General features: G+C 41.3%; 2 protein-coding genes across 2 annotated transcripts in view; both read left to right on the top strand.

The window, feature by feature from the left end:
- The first annotated feature begins 973 nt into the window (after positions 1-973).
- rsph3 (radial spoke head 3) lies at positions 974-5633 on the top strand. The gene is made up of 8 exons (XM_040125637.1): positions 974-1194; positions 2328-2409; positions 2514-2655; positions 2754-2899; positions 3444-3647; positions 4558-4720; positions 4951-5037; positions 5520-5633. Exons 1-8 carry the CDS (start codon positions 1085-1087, stop codon positions 5597-5599), a joined length of 1014 nt encoding a protein of 337 aa, XP_039981571.1. The 5' UTR covers positions 974-1084; the 3' UTR covers positions 5600-5633.
- Positions 5634-8223: 2590 nt separating this feature from the next.
- ezrb (ezrin b) overlaps positions 8224-21985 on the top strand; it is a 33766-nt gene continuing 20004 nt past the window's right edge. The window contains exons 1-3 of the mRNA XM_040125284.1: positions 8224-8352; positions 11444-11573; positions 18855-18938. Coding sequence (XP_039981218.1) covers positions 11562-11573; positions 18855-18938 — 96 coding nt within the window. The 5' untranslated portion in view covers positions 8224-8352; positions 11444-11561. The remainder of the gene's footprint in view (positions 8353-11443; positions 11574-18854; positions 18939-21985) is intronic.

Genomic DNA, 21985 nt, shown 5'->3' with positions numbered 1-21985 from the left:
AAACAAACAAAAGTGCTTGTTCGGTTGTCACTCCGATCATGGAGCACTTATCTTTGCCCCACATACAGATTAATGCAAATTCCGGTGCCCTATTTTCCTCTGATGCTTTCAGGGTTTTCAAAGAGCTGAATTTGCTCTCTGTGGTTAACATCGTCTCGAGTTGAGTTTCAGCTTTCCTTTACTAAATGTCTCATGCCACCCACATGTCAGTGGTGCCTGTGAGCAAAACAAATCTCGCACAGTTCTTGTTTGTTTTCACACTGTTTAAATTAAGCAAAAAGGGCAGAGGTGGCAGCAGATGTCAGGAGTGCAGCAATAGCTATGTAATTTAGTAGTAGTGGTCCTTCCTTTCAACAGGTTATACTCAGAACGTCTGAAATGTGTGGTAACATGGAATGAGCAAATGTCTGATTAGCTGTAGCACTGTTGAGATACTATACTCCATGTCTGTTTACCTCCAATCATCTGGGGAAGAGTGTGTGATATGATAGAAAATCCCGACCAGCTACTAAATGGCCTTGTTTTGAGATAAAATTTTTTGTTTTAGTTAAAAATAGATAAATGTATTATTAATGATACTACTATTAGTGGTCTTATATAGCAGTAGTGGCACTTAGCAGCAGTAGTAGTAGTTGTAGTGGTAGTAATAGTATGGAAAGCTGTTTGAGCATTTATTCCATATCCTTGATATCAGACGTCAGTTTCCCCCAAGGGTTCGGTCCTTGTTTGCACCAGTTTGGCATTTTGTCTCACTAGTTGAACAGAAACTCGCACCAGTCACTCTTTTTCCGAGCTGTGGTAGCAGTATTAATAGTAGCAATATAATTTACTGGAAAAAACTACTACCACTACTACTACTACTAGAAAACATTACCACCATTACTAGTGGTAGTAGTAGTAACAGTTGTCTTACAAATAAATCTGTTTTTAAAGCAAGTGACGTAACGGCCGCTATCTTCCACTTCCTGGATACGGTTGCTACAACAGTTTGTTGCCTCCTTCCCTCTCGTTCGCGTGGGTAGCCTGTCAGCTAGCGAACTACCATTAACTTTCGCGACTACAGTGCCTGACAGTTTTCCGACAGATGGCTTTTGTTTCGCACAGCCACAGAGATCGCAACGGCACTTACACCTTCTCCAGTCGGCCCAGACCTGTGGAGACCCGCTCCAAATACAGAGAGTCTCCGTCTGAACAGTATGTGCCGTCCTGAAAACCTGTGCTGTTAGCGTTGGCTCTAATATCGTTTTTCGAAAAATGCTAACGTTGCTTCGGTGTAAATCAAGGCAGACCCATCACAATATTTACTCTGATAAACAACTAGCTACACTTGCACATATGCCATTCAAACCAGTGTAATGTAGTCCACAAGCAGTGAGAATGAAAAGCAAACCTACAGTGGCTATATTAGCATGGATATGCTAAAAATATCTCAAATTATCCAGCTGATGAAATATGATTTGGCCAGTGATGTAAAGTAACTAAGTACATTTACTCATGGACTGAACGAAAGTACACTTTCCAGTCACTAATACGTTACTTGAGTACTTTCATTTTACTTTACACTTCGCCCAGTCTTAGAGGGAAGTATTCCACTTTTTACTCCATTATATTCATCTGACAGCTATTACTAATGAAGCATGATACACTGTTACAACTAAACCCAGCAGTGTTTAAAGTAGTGAGGTGTATGTTTACATATATAAAACTGTGTTGAAATGGAGGCCCTAGGTCAAAGGTCCTCAGACGGTGCCTTGCAGTTTGAATAGGAGGAAATGCTTTGGACGTACAGCCATAGGTTAGTGACGTTTTTCAGGAAAAACAACTGCCTTAGTGGTTCACTGGCTTCACACCCTGTCACAAGCAGATCTGCAGATGCTTGACTTGACGCTGTACTTCTTTGTAATAAACCTTTATATGCAATCAAGACGGTGTCAGCGGCGTCTCCTTCCTCCTCCTCTCGTCATCAACACCATCTAATAAACTACAGTAGTTAGTTAAAATGAGCTCCACCTCAATCAGCTACATATTTGATAATTAACATAGAGTTATACAATATATTATAATATAACACTCCTAAAGGGACCATTCTGCACAATGAATACTTTGTTACTTTAAGTACGTTTTGCTGATAATACTGTTGTACATATACTTAATACAATTTGAATGCAGGACTTTTAGTTTAAATTGAGCATTTTTACGCTGCGCTATCACTTTTACTGAAGGAAATATACTCTTTCCAGCACCAGACAGAAATAAAACGGTCACCTGCTAATGAGCTGACTGCATGACAGCCCCTCTTTTTTTTTTTTTTTTTTTTGACAATGCAGGACACACAGTAATTATGGAAACATTATGTATGACCGTCGCGTTGTCAGAGGAAACACTTACGCTCAACACATCATACCAACTGTAAGTATGAAACATCCATTTTGCGATGCTTTATTGCTGATAGGTTTGCCCTTCTTTCGTCCACTTTATCTTAAAAAATGTGTTTCATCATGCACCGTCGACAGACAGCTCAGCCAGACCCTGCTGAAATACAAAGACAACAGGAGATCAGGAGGAGAGCCGTTGCTCGAAAACGTGCCAGGGAGCCGTTCAGACCCAGGACTCCCGAAGCCCTGCAGGGCAGAAAACACATTGATGTACAAACAGGTAGAGCATGTCTGTTAGCAACTTCAGAGCTTTTTACCTTTGTGCTTTCGAAAACCAAGTGTTTTGTTTTTTTTTAATACTCTGACCTTTATTTTCAGATCTTTATCTGGAAGAATTAAATGATGTTATAGTGGCTACAGATATTGAATGCCAGACTGATGCTTTCCTGGACAAACCAGCAACCCCACTCTTCATACCTGCCAAATCAGGCAAAGATGTTGAAACACAGATAGAGGAGGGAGAGGTGGGTAATCCAAAAGGGAGGTCTGGCCACACTCAATAGACTTATTAGCCTCAACATTTTTCTAAATAAATATTACACCTGTTTTACACATTACTTAAAGGGGAAGCTCCACCAATTTTCTAGATAAAGGCCAGTTTATAGTTGTATAATGTCTTGCTGTGGAAGAGCTACTTGCACCACTAACCCAAGTTATGTCAACACATAATCAGGGTTATTGCAGTATGGGGAACTTCAAATTTATAGTAAAAAGAAACCCCGGTGCTACAAACTTGGGTTGTGGTGTTTAAAAGACATGGGCGATTATCAGGAAAAGAGTGCCCACAAAAAAAAGTTGTTGATTGCATTATGGAAAATGTAAGATCCAGTGTTTTTTGACCTTGACGCATACAACTGACTAGAAGTCAGAACAAGTTGCTGTCTTCTGCCTATATTCTGTCTCTTGTAATGACAAATAACATGTAAAATGTTTGCAGGTTTGCTTAAATGAAACCTAACGTTTTAAAATACAAAATGCAACACCACTCACTGCTAGTATCTTCTGCAGTTGTTTGACTTTGACAGGGAGGTGCAGCCGGTGTTGGAGGTCCTGGTGGGTAAGACAATAGAGCAGTCTCTGCTGGAGGTGATGGAGGAAGAGGAGCTGGCTTGTCTGAGGGCCCAGCAGAGGGCTTTCGAAGAGCTCCGAAACAATGAGCTGGCCGAGGTGCAGCGGCTCCAGGAGCAGGAGAGACGCCGCAGTGAGGAGAAAGTGCGCAACTTATAGAAAATCCCTTTTAAATCATTGTATAGGAACAAGTCTTTCCCAGTGCTGGAAGATCAGGGAAAACCAGTGATGCCATGGACACATCAGTCCTGACATGCAGCTGGGATTGGGCTAAAGAATCTAAACCCTGTGGGCAATGATTTAGAAGTCCGAAAACAGGCTTCTGAAAACCCATATCCTTAGATTCTTACTGCAAGCAGTGTGGCCCTACATGACCATACTGTTATCTGGCAAGGTTAGAAGAGTAACCGTTATTTCACAAGAGAGATTTCTGTATTGAGGTGCTTTCACTGTGCTCTTCTCTCTTGTGTGAGGCTGCGTTGGAAAAACTTCATATCAATTTCACCAGTCATAATTTAACAGTAAAAGTATCAGAATCAGTTCTGATATCTCTGGCCTCTTTAGAAATAATGTGACAGTGTAATCTACGAAATGATCAGTTTTAAAATCCTTTCTCTCTGTGTGTTGCTAAGTGCTCACTGCATTTCCTAGAGATCACATGTCAATCAAACAGTGTGTCGGCCACTATGACGCCTTTTCTTTTTTTTTTTTTGGGTGTTTCTTTAACTTAAGTTTTTTTAGGTGGTTGTCTTTTCTTTATCTGTTGTCACTAACTACTCAGTTCTTCTTCTAATGATTCCATGCAAACTGTTGTCACAGTCATGAAATGCTATTGTTTTTGTGTGCTGGATACTTTTTTCCAAAGAAGAGACCATCAAACACAATATATGTAGGAGATGTAACAGCAAATATAACAGCTTAAGTAAAAGGCATATAGGGTGAAGTACTGTTGTATCCATATCAGAAGAATTGATCAATCATATTACAAAAAAAAGATTATGCTGAAAAGATACATGCAATCTTGTTTTTAATAAAAAGTTTCTTCTGATCTCAGGAGCGTAGAATTGCCCAGAAGAAGGAGGTGCTGAAGCAAGAAAGAGAGACTGCAGAGAAGATTGCTGCCCGTGCCTACACCCAGCAGTACCTGGCTGATCTTCTACCTGCAGTCTTCACCTCACTAAGAAGCCACGGCTACTTTTACGACCCCGTGGAGAAAGGTCAGCCTCCCTTTGCCGCATTGCTTTTCCTGCACCATTCAAACTCAGCTTCCCCCTTCCTGACACACGAGGGCATCACTGCACTCCACTGCTCATATGGTGACATTTCCACTACACTCTGATGTATTCTGTGACTGGTTGCTTAATAGATGAGCTCATTCATACTCTGTGCATGAAAGGTTGATATGAGTGTTTAGTCTTTTTATCATGTTTGTGGTTCTGATTTCCAGATATTGAGACTAATTTCTTCCCGTGGCTGATGGCTGAGGTTAACAACAGTTTGGAGAAGAGATACACAGCAAGACAGCTGCTGGACAGTAAGAGAATACAGTATAATATTTTTAAATTAAGCCAATCCTGTGTTCAATCTGAACAATTATCTAATTTGGAAAACTGTATTTTTGAATGTTTGCTCCACTTTCTCACGGAGCAGTACACGAATCCAGTGCTGTTCGGCAACAAGATGTCACTCCAGAGCAAAACATGATAGTAATGGATAAAAACCTAAAGTTGTCTGATGGCAAAATCCAATCCATTTACAGGAACATGAGTTGTGTAAATATAACTTTCTTCAAAGTTGTTTCATGGTAATCAACATGTTCAACAATCTGATGTTATTTTCCCTGAGAACTAAAAGGTATTTCACAAGTCCTCCTCCAGGGGGGAGGTCATAGACATTGTTGGTGTACCATCTAGTGGCTCTTTGCAAACATTACAGAGGCCACTATTGTCAGACATACAGTATCGATCACAGAGAAGAATGTGGCTGAGGCATCTTCATCCTGTCTGTCTGTTTCAGCTATCATCCATGATGTTGCCCAGAAGAGGCTGGAGGGGTTCAAGGAGCTGGAGACACAACCGGCCAAGTCTGACATGTAGCATGATTTACAGTATGATCAAAAATAAATTTCCGCAGACAAAACTACCATGAGTTGTTTCTTTGATGACATAATACCAGTGTGTGTATTAAGCTCAGGGTGAGTCTCTGCAATGACACTGATGCGTCAAGGAACATCACTAATACCAGGGTTATGAGGATCACTCTGTGATCACAAGTTATTTGCTCCAATCTTAACATCAGCACAATGATCTAATGATTAGTGGTGAATTGGTAAAACAGTGGAAAATACAAATGCTGTTTTGCGTTATCCATTTTTGCACACTTTTCCACTCCTTCTCGTATATTACCAATCAAAGATTTCTTTATTTTCTTTAGTTTGTGTCAGTTTTCTATGAAAGTTGACTTTTACAGTTTCTTCAGTGTTTGAAGCACTTGGTTTTGTTTTTTTTCAAAAGATTGACTATGATATTGTAGGTACTAAATGACTTACCCTGGCTCTAGTACTTTATCATTTTGTTATCCTCATTTTGCTGCACTAAATGGATGAGGCATTATGAGATATTCTCTCTGAAGCGTTCAGTCACATATTGTGGCCTACATCGGCTTTTGGATACATTTTTTTTTAATTAGTTACTGGATATTTCATGGCTATAGTCAAACCACGACAGTCCAGTCATAAAATGAAATGTGGCCATGTTTGATACCCTGAGCCATTCTTAGCTACCCAAGTCTTTACCATTTACCTCCTTTTTGTGATAACCAGTCAAAACTGTCTTTCTTCCTTCAAGCATGCAGCGTATTTGTCCGTGTTAAAACTTATCAGAAGAAAGTTCCTGCCTTTTACCGGGTTTTTCAAAACACCAGACAAAGAAAATCTGAAGAAAAGATTTTATCTTAAAAACAATATCGGTCATAGAGCAGGTGAGCAACAGTTTTTCAGGAACTCTAAATATTTAAAGGGACCGGTCAAAGTGCCTTTCTGTGACTTTGTCTATTTGCATTTGGCATTGCCCTGCAAACAGTTCATTCTGGGTGCCCTAGCAGGCAAATTCAAGACTGTTTTGCATTGCTCAGACTGATTCCCTCTTCCGTTTAATTTATCTGATGACCCAAACAGAAAAACAAGGTTATTTAAGGTGATTTCTGTGTTATCATCTCCATGTTTAATCATTATGGGGATTTCTTCGCATACTTTATCCAAAAAAAAAGCTAAAATGTTTGTTCAGCCGTATTTTTTGAACCTTTATTTTTAAATTTATTTAACAATTACCTAAAAAAACTCGAGTGGTTAAGTGACGGGGCATAGTGGAGAAGTGCAAAGTGTTAGGGGAGGCGACCGTCACATCCCTCTTTGGTTTCGCATTATGGCGAGAAGTAGGTCCAACCCCCGATATATACGGCTCTATTTTAGTCCCGTCATCCGATTGGCCGGCTCGACTCTGACGCCTCCCGTCTCGCTTGGCAGCGCTTCCTGGGTTCGGCGCGCGGCGGATGACGCTCACTTCCCCAGTGGAGAAACTGTGCAAAAAAAAAAAAAAAAAAAAAAGTTTCCGCGGTGATGCAGGTGCGCTCAGGAGGGAAGGCGACACATCATCCGTCCGTCTCTACACGGCGGACGGATGAGGCTTTAACTGTATCTACTCAGAGTCACAGCTTGCGTTAACACGTGTAGCTCAAATCGTTGGACTCACATGAATTCACTCTTCTCAGCTAAAGTGGCTTAAACAAATAAAAACCACTTTTTTATTTATTTTTTTTATTTTTATACAAGTACACCAGCATACAAAATGGAGTTTATGCTTTAGAATTAGACTGGAAACAATTAGATTTAAATGTGTGATTCATAGACATGTAGAATATATATATATGATATATGATTTAATGTAGGTGGAAGGGATATGTTCATTATACCCCTGACCTCCTTATTGTGCTACTCTATATGAAATACTGTGTTTGTTGAATGTTATGTCATGTTGTGATTTGTCATTTATTGTCTTAGACAAATCAGAAAAAAAATGTATTTAAAAAAAAGTAAAGTTTGATACCAACAATAGAATCATTAGATGAACTACACAATAATAAAAAAAAAGTATTAAAAATAATAATGGCCTAATAAGAAATAAATAATTGGTGTGATTGGCACGTACTCTGTTGGATTTGATCTTTAAAATGAGAAAACGATCATGTCTAGACCACCCGCCGGATCATCAGTAACGTTGGCCAAACGCACAACTGACTGTCTGCGAGCGATTGGCGTGCCAGTGATTAGCCGTAGCCCCTTGTTGGCTCGAAATAATAGCCGGCGTGTCTTTTCATAATAGCAACCATGCAGTGCTTCACAACTTAGGCTGTAACGCTCAACCTCTGTATGAGTTTTATGGGCCCTTGAAAGGATAACGTCTGATGGTGAGTTGACTGACCCCCCCCCCAAAACCCAGTTCTCTGCAAATATCTGATCAGATTCTACCTTAACGAACTCTTGTGGTTTTGAATTCAAAACCACAACAGAGCTCTGCCCTGGGTGCGGAAACAGCACCTTCGAGTTAAGCTTTCTCTTACACAATGACTGAACCGTGTTTGGTTCTGTGGGTAAACCCCGCAAGAGTCCCGTGCAGGTCCCCGGACCCCGGGTTGTGAAACCCGCTGCAGCCTGCCGGTGACTGCGGGGACAGGCCCGGCCGGGCTGCTCGGTTGGATGGACGAGCGCCATATTGCGCCTGGCTGGACAGAGGGAGGGGGAAATCTGCGGCGAGGGAGCTTCGGATCTCCGGACCTCATCTCATCGGCTCCGGTAAGACCTGATCGAACAGGACCACCCGTACCGACGGAAAGCCTAGAGACCACCGAGCTCGAAGCTGTGCGAAAACAAAAAGTAAACCCGAAACAAAACGGAGAGATACTTTTTCGCACTTTTTCCGCGCACTTTCTGCTGCTTTGCACAAAGGAGACAAATCCCACAACAGGTGTCTGTGGGATTATAGTGAGGATGTGGCTGTCTGCGGCACAGATGAGGCTCCAGCACAGGGGGGGCAACGTTACCCCCGAGGCTGAATCTTTTTCACAGTCTTTGTGCTTTTTTTTTTTTTTTTTAAATCGTGAAATCTTCGCCCACTGTCCGAGCCGCCCACGGTGAAAAGGCGCCGTTCGCCGGGCTGGAATCGTTTCCCCCGTCGCCGTTGGGTGTGTTCCCAGTCCACCGTCTGCGCGGACGTAACCACACCGGGAGAACATACGCCGAACAAAGAAATCACCCCGGTTGCATTTTCTTACGCTGCAACGGCCACGCAATGTTGTTTTGAGGGGGGGGGGTTACCTGTAGCCGTAACGCCAACTGCGTTTCTAAAAGCGACTTGGCGGAGCGACACGGGAGGATGCGAGTGTAAACGGCTTTCGTTAATCTGAATTTGCGATGTGGTGGGTTTTTTTTTTTTTTTTTAAATCAGCGAACGAAGGCGTCAAAATAAAATGCTCAAACGGAGCAGGGTGGGGACTGGAAGTTTTGTCGTAGCCAGTGGGTGAGGCGTGTTGAGTACCACAGTTAACCTGCCTGGCGCCTGGACGCGTCGACGGTGTCGAGGTAGAATAAAAAACGCAGGATTTCCGGTGTCGGATTTCACAATAAAACTATTAGTAAGGAACCAGACAGCAAAAGGGCCAGACTGTAATATACACCATTAAAATCAAAGTAATAAGCTATTTGAATATCATACAGAATCAGTTCTATTGGAAAGATATACCACAGGTCCTAGTATTCTAATATGTTTTTTTTTTAAACTTTTTTTTATCGGGGTTATGAGCAGAAGCACCATGATGAATCTGTAAGACTGATTTTAGTAGAGTATCAATAACTCTATTGAATGATTGTTCGGTCAACAGAAAATTTGCTTTTATCCTCTGTTTTGTGTGCTTGCAAATTAAATATCTTTTTGTTTTTGACTGTTGGTCAGACAAAAAAGCAATTTGAGGACACCACCTCAGCATCCTCAAATTTAACAGTTTATATATAAAGTTGAAAAATAATATGTTTAGGTTTAAATTCAAGATAACTTAGTTAGGTAAACGTTTTTCTTTTTTTTTTACCATTGTAATTATTCTGTTTTGAATTTATGTCAGACTTACAAAACATAATCAAACAAGAAAGAATAAAAAACAAGTACAACAAAAAAGTATTAGTATATATGCACATGTATGCACACATTCATATGTATATATGTATGCATATACACATGAGCACTTTATCAGGAACACCTGTTCACCTGCTTCCTCATGCAATTATCCAGTCAGCCAACTATGTTGCAGCGGTGCAATTCGTAAAAACATGCAGATACAGGTCAGGAGCTTCAGTGAATGTTCACATCAAACATCACAATGGGGAAATGTGATCTCATTGACTTTGACCATGGCACGATTGTTGGTGCCAGACACGCTGGTTTGAGTATTTCTGAAACTGCCGACCTCAGTTTCTAGAGTTTACTCAGATTGGTGAGAAAAAACAACAAACATCTAGTGAGTGGAAGCTCTGCAGTCAGAAACGCCTTGTTGATGAAAGGGGTCAGATGAGAATGGCCAGACTGGATGGAGCTGACAGAAAGGTTACATTAACTCAAATAACCACCCTTTACAACTGTGGTGAGCAGAAAAGCTTCTCAGAATGAAGAACACACTGAACTTTGAGGCAAATTGGCTACAAAAGCAGAAGATCACGTCAGTTTCCCTTCCTGTCAGCCAAGAACAGAAATCTGAGGCTCCACTGGGCACAGGTTCATCAAAACTGGACAGTTGAACAATGGAAAAATAGAGCCTGGTCTGATGAATCCGGATTTCTGCTGAAGTACGTAGATGGTAGGGTCAGAATGTGGCATCAACAGCGTGAATCCATGGACCCAACCTGCCTCGTGTCAACCTGCCAGGCTGATGGTGGTGTAATGGTGTGGAGAATGTTTTCTTGGCACAGTTTGGACCCCTTAATAACATCCAATCTTCCTTTGAATGTCACAGCCTGTCTGAGTATTGTTGCTGACCGTGCGCATCCTTTTATGGCCGCAATTTACCATCTTATACTGGCTACTTCCAGCAGGATAATGCACCATATCACAAGGCAAAACTCGTCTCACGCTGGTTTCATGAACATGATGGTGAGTTCGGTGGACTTCAGTGGCCTCCCCAGTCAGCAGATAGGAATACAATAGAAAACCTTTTGGGTGTGGTAGAACAGGAGATTGGCAGCATGAATGTGTTGCCGAAAAATCTGCAGAACTGGTGTGATGCAATCATGTCAACGTGGACCAGAATCTCAAAGGAGTGTTTCCCACAGTTTGTGGAATCCGTGTTACAAAGAACTGAGGCTGTTCAGAGAGCAAAGGGAGGCCCTACCCAGTATTAGTATGGTGTTTCTAATAAAGTGCCCGCTGAGTGTATTTAAGTACAACTGCATAAAAACAAAAAAAATATACCTAACAGAAGTGTTGTTAAACGAAGACACAAGAGACAAGATAGAGGAAAAACTACTGACAGTCTACAGTTTGTCTAAACTTACCTAAATAACAACTTTATACTTTAAGATAAACAAACTTATTGGTTTGAAAATTCTCAATGGGACTCATTTTCAGGAAGTCCATAAGTGGTTTCCCCGCATCTTTTTTAAAGTCTTTAGCAAAAAGGAAGATCCTAATGAGATAGGTACAGATTTGGTGAAATTGTGACAAAGTAAGACGCCCCTCGAGGATCAGAATTGCGCAGCCCCGGTGCTCTTATTCTGAAGGTGAGTCAGGTCAAGTTCCTGGGCTGTGCCGCCTACCTGCTGTGCGCTTTGTTGGCTCTGGCGGTGATTCATCCCGGTGCCCGTGGCTGAAAACTCGTCTCTCCCCGTTCTCTGTTTTCAGAAAGAAGAAGCACGGCCGCACGGGAACACGGGAGCACGGGAGCACAGGTCTCTACTTCGGAAAACGCTTCTTTTCTCCAGCAGCTCCTCGCGCAGAGCCCGGGAAAAAGGACAGAAAAATGCCCAAAGCGGTAAGAGGCGTTCGGCTTGTCGAGATATTCCCCCTCGCTGCTCGTTGTATCTCCGGTTTACAGGTTGTCAAGCTACATTAATCCGATTTGGGTTGAGTTAGGAGTAGTCTGCTTTTGGTAAACCGGTAAATGTGTGGTACAGTGAACGGTGACGTTAACATATACTGAATATTGGAACGTTTTCTTTAGTTTAAAACCCAAAAAGTCACAGCCGGGCGAAAAGCGGTGGCAGACTCTGATTCAAAATGGATTTGTGAAGGTCTGAGAGCTGGGGTCTGTCTATTGAGTGATGTGAGTCCTTTTTTTTTTTTTTTTTTTTTTTTTTGCTAATTTGGAGAAAAAAAAGCCCCCAAAATCTTAAATCACTTTTTTAGGCGGTGGCAGATTGCCAGTGTCAAAGTGGGGATGCTTTCGGTTCCTCAGCTCTCAAGATGAGTGAAAAACGTTTGACATGTCCAGTTTTTTTTTTTTTTGTTTTTTTTTTTTAAACAGGTTCGCTTCTTTCAAACTTTCAGTGAATGGGCCCGACTGGAGACACGGCGGCATAGAGGCTTACAGTAGCAGCGGGGTTAAAGGGGGCCTTCCACCCAAATCACATGCTCATTTCATATCCCCGGGTGTCCCGTACATGTGAGAACGTCAGCCCTCTCGCGAAGTTGTGACACCTCGTTCTCTTGAAACACACACACAGACACGCAGCATTTCATCTGTAACGTTTTCACGGTGTAGTCAGAGGATCCACATCGTCCACATGTTTCCCCGTGCTGTACACCCGTGAGTTCGCGATGTGTCTCTCGGTCACTGGAGGTTACTTTCAGGGCTGAAGTTTGGAATTGCCCCCCCCCCCCGCGCTTGATGTTGGGTCCCCGCAGCTGTTGTGGGGACTTGGTAAAAATGCTTTACGGTATTCATGGTATCAGTGGCTTTTCATCATCGGAAAAACAAAAGAAAATACCAGAAAAAAAGGCATTATTTGATGAAGTTGTCCTATACAGTTGAGCTTTTTTTTTTTTTTTTTTTTTTTGGCTTCAATTATTCTTGACTCACTATGCCCCACCCCAGCTGTTACATACTGTACTGCTGCACATGGCACAGGTACCTCCCTCAGCTCACTGTTTGGAAATTTTCTGGTAGGCATTTTATCAGCCTATGTATATTTTACAGCATGAAGGAAAATGGGATGGAAAGGAGTAAAAAATTTTGCCTTTTTTTTTTTTTTTCAGCACTGAAAGAAAACTTTTTCCTCTACCCTCTGTTATTTATTTTAAAAAGCTGGATGGAGAGCCCAGAGATGCCTGAGACGTGCAGTCGCTGAGGTTTAGTGAGCGATACATCAGATCCTGACAGAAACAGGTTGCCGTCGAACACAGTGGCATGTTGTGGTGACTAAAGCCCCAGTCAGTGTCACACAGCGTGTTGTCCATTTGTTTAGAATAGCCACAGGGTTGTCATGAGTGTCGCCGTGGAAATGACATCATAATAATGTTTGATAGCAGCTGCCCAGTCGCCACAAAACATCCTTTTTAGACGATAATGTCAGACCAATTTTTTTTTTTTTTTCCATGAACTCCTGAGCCTTGAGTTTAATTTTATCCTCTGGTTTACAGACTATTCAGTACGCGGCCTTTTGACTGGCCCAGCTTCTACAACATGCACGAAAGATACCAACAGGACACTAAGTCTGGTTTAATGAAGTTATTCTTTTGATGCTGTTCGCACCAGAAAGCTTCCTACTCTCATATTAATCCTGCAAATGCGAAGTCACACTTTTAGCATGGGTGAGATATGTAAATAGGGGTTTATGTCTTAACTTCAGTGAAAAGTGTGAAATTAGATTGCTAGTTTTTTTTGGAGAGTGTCAGTGGCTCAGGTCTGTAGCCAGAAACATATTACAAGTGGGGAAGGCACGGGATGGTGGAATGTCAGGAAACGAAAGCTACAGTGAGACGATCCTTATGTTACATAGCGGCCCATTTAATTCGGAGCTGCAATTAATGGTTATATTTATAATTGTTAAAAATAGTGAAAAATAAGCCATGTTAGAATTTCTTGAAGCCCACAGTGATGCCTTAAATGAGCTTGTTTTCGTCTGGTTAACTGTTCAAAACCCAAAGATATTCTATTTACTGTCACGTATGGCAAGGAAAAGCAGCAAATTCTCACATTTGAGAAGCTGAAACCAGAGAAATTATCGGGCATTTTTGCTTCAAAAATGACCGAAACGATTAATCTGTCATCAGAATAGTTTTCTTATTGATCGATGAGTCGAATCGCAGCACTAGTTTGATTCCCTACTGACTTGTATAGTGTCATGTTATGAAAAGAGATATTCAATACATACATGTAAACTCAAGTCTTACTTTCTAAAACAATCATCTCGTTTTTGTGCAGAAATACCTAGTGCCCCCTCAGGAGTGTCAGTTTGCTTGTACTTACAGTATCATGGTTATGTTAATTATTTTGGGCATCACCCGACCTTTTTTAATTGTAAATCACATTTTAATGCCAAAGAAACAAATAAAGGCACAACACATGGTTTCTCAAAGGCATAGTAACCCTAAAAATGTATAGTATTAAAAAAAAAAAGAAAAGAAAAGAAAAATAAATTATCATTAAACCAGTAGGGAAGTTTTAAGGAACAACATGTAAGTTGAATATTTTGAAAACATAAAATGTGACTATATCTACAGAGGAGTTGATTTGTGTCAAACGTTTTTGTGTGTGAGCTGTCCGCTATGCACATGATGTTCTGGGTTTGAATTCAGCATCCTCATCCCACGTCCCCCCCCCCTCTCCCCTGACCCATTTCTCAATGGCAACTCTTATCTAATACCCTGCAATAACAACCCCAAACAGTCTCCAAAACAAACGGTCAGTTTCACATCACTGCCCTACATTAAACTGCTGTAATATAGTCGTGAAATTTTGATGTGAAGTCATGGACAAGTATTTGTGAAGTTACTGTAATCACCCTCAAAATCAAAGATAAAAGAGGACAAAAGTGCTAACTTGCCTTAGATTTGATTCTTACTGGCACAGAGGCCTACATGCAGTCCGAATTATTACAGTTCAGGTACTTGGCATGACATCAAACATTCCAACATGGTGCGTTCGGAAAAGAGAAACTAATTTTATTACAGAGGACCAAGACGCCCAGTGGCGGGAGGCTGGACCGGATTTGAGGAGCAGTGAAGGCTCCTGTACCGGTGCTGCCGTGATTCGTGTTTCACTCAACTGAATGGCACATTGTCAGAAGGAAGTGACAGTGCTCCTTGGCTCTCCCAGAATCCTGTTTCCCTGCGGTCGCAGCACCATGACACAAACCGTACAAGGCGTGGTCCCGATCAACATGGACGGGTGTTTCCTTTTCATGTCCAGTCCTATTGTTTAGTATTTGTTTATTCAAATAATTGATAACTCAATCATGTTTGAAACGCCCTGCAGGCCTGATTGATGAATCCCAAAATGATTCCAAGTCCATTTACTCTTTTTTTCACTATCTCTTTTACACTCATTCTTCAATTACGTGAGTTTAATGTCAACAGACCCTGTGAAAAAAAAGGGCTGGTCACATATTTGACTTTCTAAATCCTCAATGAAAGACACAGTGGACCTTTTCTCTCCATCCTTGTTGTGCCGCTGCTCTACACTCAAATGGCAGCAGTCATTTATGGCTATAATGCTCTCAGACCATTTTCAGTGGTGTCCCCATGGCGACTGCCTTTGTAGAAGACTCGCAAACCGTGCAGAGGGTTAAATATTGAACGGTCTTCACTAAGAATGCACTGTAGCCTGTTTACAGTTTAACTACTGGGGTGATGACCACCTGATTTCTTTAACTTGACCTGGAGCAGCTCCTTAACCTCACCATTGAAAAGGCTGAAGGAAAGATATTTGGTTTGTGATCGTATGGAACAGGGAAGGGTGGTGTGTACTTACACTTTGGGGGCTGAAACTAGGAAATATTTGGCATTCTTGGCGAATGGCTTGAGTGATTAATTTGCAGAATGGTAACCTTTTCTGTCAGTGAATCAATGAATCGTCTCAGCTGTAGCTATAAATTTAAATCTCTGTGGGCGTTTTGTGGTTGATCTCATCTCATCTCTTCGTTTTATGTGTTAGTACACTGAAAATCTTTGGATTTTGGGGCTTTTTGTCAGACAAAATTAGCAATTTCAAGAAACAACCTTTGGCTTTAGGAAACGGTTTTTCACTATTTTTGGACATTTTAAAAAAATACAACTTTTTGACATTTTATAGACAAAATTATTAATTGAGACAGTAATCACCAGACTAATCGTTAATGGAAATATTTTTTAGTTTCAACCCTAGTTTATTCATATTTAGAGACCTTTTTTTTTAAGATTAGGACAGGGATGTCAATTTTTGACCATTTTTGGAAGATGAGAGATAAAAGGGGAGTGTTTTCTATCTATGGATTTATTTTTTTATTTTTTTCAACTCCCCTTCAATGAAAATACATTTCAAATAGGACGAACCCATCTAACGATATCCATACAAATCTCAGGTCTGTATAGTAAATATATAGCTAGAGCCGGCAGCTGGCTTAGCTTTAGTTACCTTTGGACAGAGCCATGCTAGCATTTTCCCCTTGTTTCCAGCCTTTCTGCTATGCTAAGCTAACTGGCTGCTGGCTGTAGCGTCATATTTACCATACAGATGTGCGAATTGTGTGTGTGTGTGTGTGTGTGTGTGTGTGTGTGTGTGTGTGTGTGTGTGTGTGTGTGTGTGTGTGTGTATGTTTGTTTATTTATTTATTTATTTCATGGTTAACACTTAATCTGAAATACTTTGTTATATAAACAAAAAAAACACACATATATATATAATATTTATATATAGAGATATATAGATATATATAGATATATATAGAAGAATCCCTATAAGTGTTTTTTGTTTGTTTATATAACAAAAAGTATTTCAGAGTAAGTTTTCACCATGAAAGAGCTGAGAAGTGCACATTGCTGATCACCAGTACTTAATCACATTAATCTAGTTTTTCTACTGCATTGCCTGCGTTACCATGGAGCTTGTGTTATTGTTATTGTTTCTTGGTTACCCAAGCTTTCTACCCTCAACCCAAGAGTGTGAATGTGTTGATGTGTCACTATAGCGGGTTAGATTTAGGATCCAAAGTTCCTGTAGCTAGAATTATTAGTCACTTACTATGGTAATGACTTGTGAAGGAGGGATTTATATGGTTAATATGAAGGCCTGTACTTTCCTCTGACTAAAGTTGCTCATTGTGGAACTCTGGGTCCTTGCCCAGTATATTTTTAGCATATGTGTCATGTTTTCTTTACCTCTGTGAATGGCCTCAGTTTATTGTGAGTTACTGTTGGAGGACTTCTCTTTGAGATCAGATATCACTCACTCAGTGGTTTCTGTTGGCCTGTCTAGCCCACATATTCACATGTTCCATTCTCTGCCTGTTAGGGTGTGTGTTTTTTTTTCTCGGTGATCCATCTGTAACTGCCATAAATATAGCATCCCAAATTGTCAGAGCTGCCGCTACCAATTCGAAGAATCACTTTTAAATAAGTAGGTTGTCAAAATATCACTTATTAGAAAGTTTCAGATCACTTCTGCTGCAATTTTTGTGGTGGTTTCTGGTAATCTGGCTCCACTAGGATATAGATGTTGATAGTGAGGAACTGCTGGGGCGCTGCAGCTGAAAGGGGAGCTTTGTTTTGCTGTGTAGAGTAAATGCAGTGCTTCCCCCTCCTTCCCCTGCTTTCTGGCTGTGACTTAAAGCTGGTAAAAGATGCTCTGTTGGACGGTTGATTCCAAAAGTTTTAAATTGTATGCACATGTGGCACTGTGGCATAGCTACTAACCCTCTGAGGCTCTGAGTGTTTCATTATTTTGATATTGTCGGTAAAGTGAAAGTTTGCTGTGCCACAGATCCTGGGTTTTAATCCCCAGTGAGTCAACTCTGTTAACTTTACTTGACAGCAGCAGGCACATGGATGAAAAAATGGGACATCCTCGAATGCCCACTGTCTAGACTAGTGTGCTCTTACAATATCCTGGACAGCACCGTGATGAGGTGCTTTCCATCCGATACGGCGACAGGATTCATCTTCTCTGCCGGATTTAAGTCTGTCAGTTAGTAGTTCAGCCTGTGCAGCTTCACAGTAGGCGATGGAGCTCTGACTCACCAGACCAGTCACTGCTGCAGCCCCAGACATCCCTTTCGCAGTGGGCGTCATTGAATTTGTTCACCACTGAGGCTCAGCGGTGCTCACAATGGGCTGGAGTTGACAGATGTCACTGGAGGCTAGTGTTAGCGGGCTTTCTCTCTCTCTTCCCTCTGTGTCAACCAACTTCTGTAACATTTTCACTGACCATTAATAAGTTTAGTCAATACTCAGAGAGTCTCTGTCTTTTCATAACCCCCGCAAATACCAGAAGCATTTGACATTATACCCACAGAAAAGAGATTCAGTATGTGCATTACCTCAAAGCAGCTATTGTAAATATTTGTGCATTGTTTCATGGTCTTTGTGTGAAATCCAGATGCCATTTGCTGATTACTGACCGAACCTACAATACAGAATATTGTGTCCCCCTATTATGGGGCACAGTTGACGTCAGTTCTCATTATTCTCTGTAGAAACACCACTCATGCTATTTGTAATGGTTTGGAAATTGTGCATTAATCACTGGGCTGGATCCCTGTAAGTGGACACCAAATTCTATGCCCCTTAAGGCAGGTTTCAGTTAGATTGTCTGCCTCTATTTTTATGCACACGTCATTTTGATCAATCATTAAACAGAGAACTGAAAGATGTGCCTTTTTCTGTTAATGGCAGTGAGTGACCGAAGTAGCTGCCTTATTTAGTCCTCCCCCTTTCAATTTATCCATCCAGAACAACATGTATGGTGCCTCTTTTTAGCTTCTGGAAGTAGTGTTAAATCTGCCTTTTTATTTTGTTTACAGGCCAGTGAATTATTTCTTTTATGTTCCTATGTTTTAGGCCCACCGCTTCATATTCTATCCAGAACACCAAAGATTTTGAGTTCCCTTCATTCAGCCTGTCGGTCTCTGAGAAAGCAGAGATAAACACAGAGCCCCGTGTGTTTACTCTGCAAATACACCCCCTACCAAACACACACACACACACACACACACACACACACACACACACACACTAAAGCAGTCCTCTGCAGTACCACGTAGCGCTCCCTACCTATGAGAACCTCCCTCTTTTCTTTGGTCAGCTTTTGAAACCCCTGTTTTCTCTTGTTTTTCCACAGGTCAATGTTCGCGTCACCACCATGGACGCTGAGCTGGAGTTTGCCATCCAGCCCAGCACCACTGGCAAGCAGCTGTTTGACCAGGTACAGTTGATATCGGCTCTGTACTGACCTCCAGCATCGGTGCTGACATACAAATATGTTTATCACTATCACTCAAAAAAGATTTTAGAAAAGTTGTGGAAAGATCAACACTTTGGAATCAAGTTTATGAAGTTTATACAGACACTTTATAAAGAGACTCTGATGTGGTATTGATAAGATCAGATTTACATATACACAACATGCAAGTGTAAAAACAACACATTGCAATTTGATGGGGGTTATGGTAATTAGGTGCTGGTATGTGGATATTGTTCCCTTTGGATGGAGCCAGGTTAGCGATTTCCCCCTGCTGCTAGTCTTTATGCAAAGCTAAGCTAAGCAGCTGCTGATTCCAGCTACATATTTAAAACAACCATGTTTCCCAGAAATGTTGAGGTATTCCTTTTTTTTTTTTTTTATTTCTTTAAATTTAACCCAGCGCCGTCTTTAAGACTATCTGGTGTGCAAAAGCTAAGCAGCTATACTTTGCTGTCGCTTTATATTTCTATTATCACTACAAACTACTCACAAACCGCTATAGCCTTTGTCATCATGTCAGTTAACTGGATTGACGTCACTGAGAAAGATTAGCATTAGGAGAAAGTGGCTGCCCCTATTATCATCCCTCCAAAGCTCTTTTCATTCGTTACATCCAGGTCTGAAAAGTTATCTCATGCAGATGAGATTACAGCAGCTTTTGGCTTCAAGAGTCTTATCAGTCTTTGTCTTCCCAGTAAGGTTCACAGAGGTTAATGGTTTCTTGTGGTGAATAATGTCAGCTTAACATAACTGAAGTGAACAAATAGAACTTCAGGCATTTATTGAACTAATGATTAATGGCAGTAGTGATTTTTAAAGTCCTAAATGAAGTCTGAGAGGAAATTACAGAGTGAAAGGTGTGGCCACAATAAAGGAAACATGAAAATTTTCATCTCATGGTTGTTGTTCTCTAATATAGGAGACTTTTTACCATGGACTTAAGACTTTTCAAGATCCACAGATGCCCTGTAAACTGTGGGCTTGAAAACATCTTCGTGACTGTACCCAGGCTTCGAAAAAAACGAATCCATACAGGTATATCAAATCTGGAGGCCAAACTCCTTGAGAGCAGCTTTTTACGAGCTGTTATGAACAGATGCCTACATCTAATTAATTCTAGCAATGATTACAAAACTGTAAACTCAGGGGAACATTTGCAGTCAGGTTGAAGAGGTTTAACCTTTACAGATTCTGTGTCACCAGTTCAAGGAGCAAAAGTCAGTTGGCACGAGTTAAGTCAGCAGCCTCTTCTTAGTCGTCTGTCATAGAGTGAAAGTTTCTCGTCTTGGTCTAGGGGCGCTTGGACCCTGTGGTGAGCCAGAGGAATGCCACTGGGCTGAAACAGCATTACTCACGGCATCCTCGGTATAACGTGGAGTCCTCCAGCGGCTGAGGAGGGGAAGGGAGGGGTACACCCAGTCAGGCCCCAAATAGGGACTGACCGACACAAAGATGAGGGGGGGGGGGGTTACTAGCCCAAAGGAAATTGGTCTATTACTGTCAGACCACTCATTCATTGTGACTGAAGCAAACAGTAAACGGAGTATTACAAAGCCAGTATTTTATGATCTAATATCCAAGAATAGTTCTGCTACAACAAGAAAGGCCATCGTGCAGCATGTTCCCTCTCATGACTTGGAATAGCTCTGCAGCTTTTTTTTTTTTTTTTCTTATATGTGGCTTTGACATGTGGGCTGGGTGTCAAAGTGAACTAGAACACATATTTTGCTCCTGGCACCTGTCAGCGAGATTATTTGGACTTGGATTCAGTTCAAGACCTAGCTGAGCTTTTTTAAATGTTGCCATGTTCTCACCTGTTTAACATCAGAACCTGAAACTTAAAGCTTGTTGACGCTACATTAATACAGATTATTGGTTAACAGGGTCTGACAAGGCAAACGTACATCTATTGTAAACTACAATGGCTGTGATTTTTCTAATTGCAGCTCAAGGCAAAATGAAACAGGCAGCAGCACCCAGTCATAATGGAGGTGAAACTCTAAGAGGGTGTGTAGGGGAGTGGCAGGCATTGCTCTTTAAGAACGGCATGACAGAGACTAAGGCTATGATCAGCGCTGACCACATGGGTCACACCAGGCCTCACACTCGCCCTGAGAGTGAGCTCACTGCTGTTACTCAGCATTTCCAAAGAACCTGTTGAACACACTGTGATTATGTTTCTTTGCAGCCGATTACTGCCGAGGCAACCCGTTTTACGCTAAACCAGGCTGCTGACAGACTTCAGGGACACGGCCACTCAAGCTAAATGTCGGCAGAATTCACCTGCAGCCGGCTGCTGGGACTTCAGACAAGTTGTGAAGCTTTTTTTTTAGTTTTCCACGCTCAAATTAGTAACTTGCACTTTTGCACTAAAATGGAGCACTGAACTATCTGACAATATCACAGGTAGTGAGTGATTATCTGTGGCTCATCTCACTGAGAGCCATTCTAACAAGTAGGCAGGGGAATTCACCAACACTTATAAGTAGGGTGATGTCAAAGGTGAACATCTCTTCCTTCCTTGAACAAAACCACATATTAAAAATTTTAGAACAGTAGCCCTGCTGCTATTCTTCATAATTGCCGACTTGGTCAAAACTCCCCAAAAGACATCCAGCAGTGACAATATCACACAAAATACACCAATATCAAAACATGACTTGTATTCCAGGTGGGTTTTTAGGGATATTATGCTTCACATGATTGCATGCAAATCTTTTTTGATTAAAATGTTCTCTCCAGTGCCGCTAACATGAAGGGTGAATCCCCTGACATGCAGCTGCAATACACACAGTTGGCTACACTTGCTATTGAAAAACGGGTTATACAGGAAGTGACTAAAACAATGCCTTTCCTCCCCCAGTGCTGTCATACAGCCTAAAAAACAGCTCACGCTAATGACATTTCATCTACATTTGGATTTTAGGTACTGAGCTTCACAACTGCATTGTACAACAAGAGGAACAGTGCAAATTAAAAGAAAATTCCTCGCGTAACAAAATTGCAAG

This window comes from Xiphias gladius, chromosome 4, assembly GCF_016859285.1.
Source record: "Xiphias gladius isolate SHS-SW01 ecotype Sanya breed wild chromosome 4, ASM1685928v1, whole genome shotgun sequence".
NCBI lineage: Eukaryota > Metazoa > Chordata > Actinopteri > Istiophoriformes > Xiphiidae > Xiphias > Xiphias gladius.
This window is presented reverse-complemented; position numbering and strand designations above follow the sequence as displayed.

Excerpts from the sequence above, each read along its gene's own strand:
- rsph3 (XM_040125637.1), top strand. The coding sequence starts at position 1,085 with ATGGCTTTTGTTTCGCACAGCCACAGAGATCGCAACGGCACTTACACC. Across the intron at positions 2,900-3,443 it reads CACAGATAGAGGAGGGAGAG|TTGTTTGACTTTGACAGGGA; the intron begins GTGGGTAATCCA and ends TATCTTCTGCAG. Across the intron at positions 5,038-5,519 it reads AGCAAGACAGCTGCTGGACA|CTATCATCCATGATGTTGCC; the intron begins GTAAGAGAATAC and ends TGTCTGTTTCAG.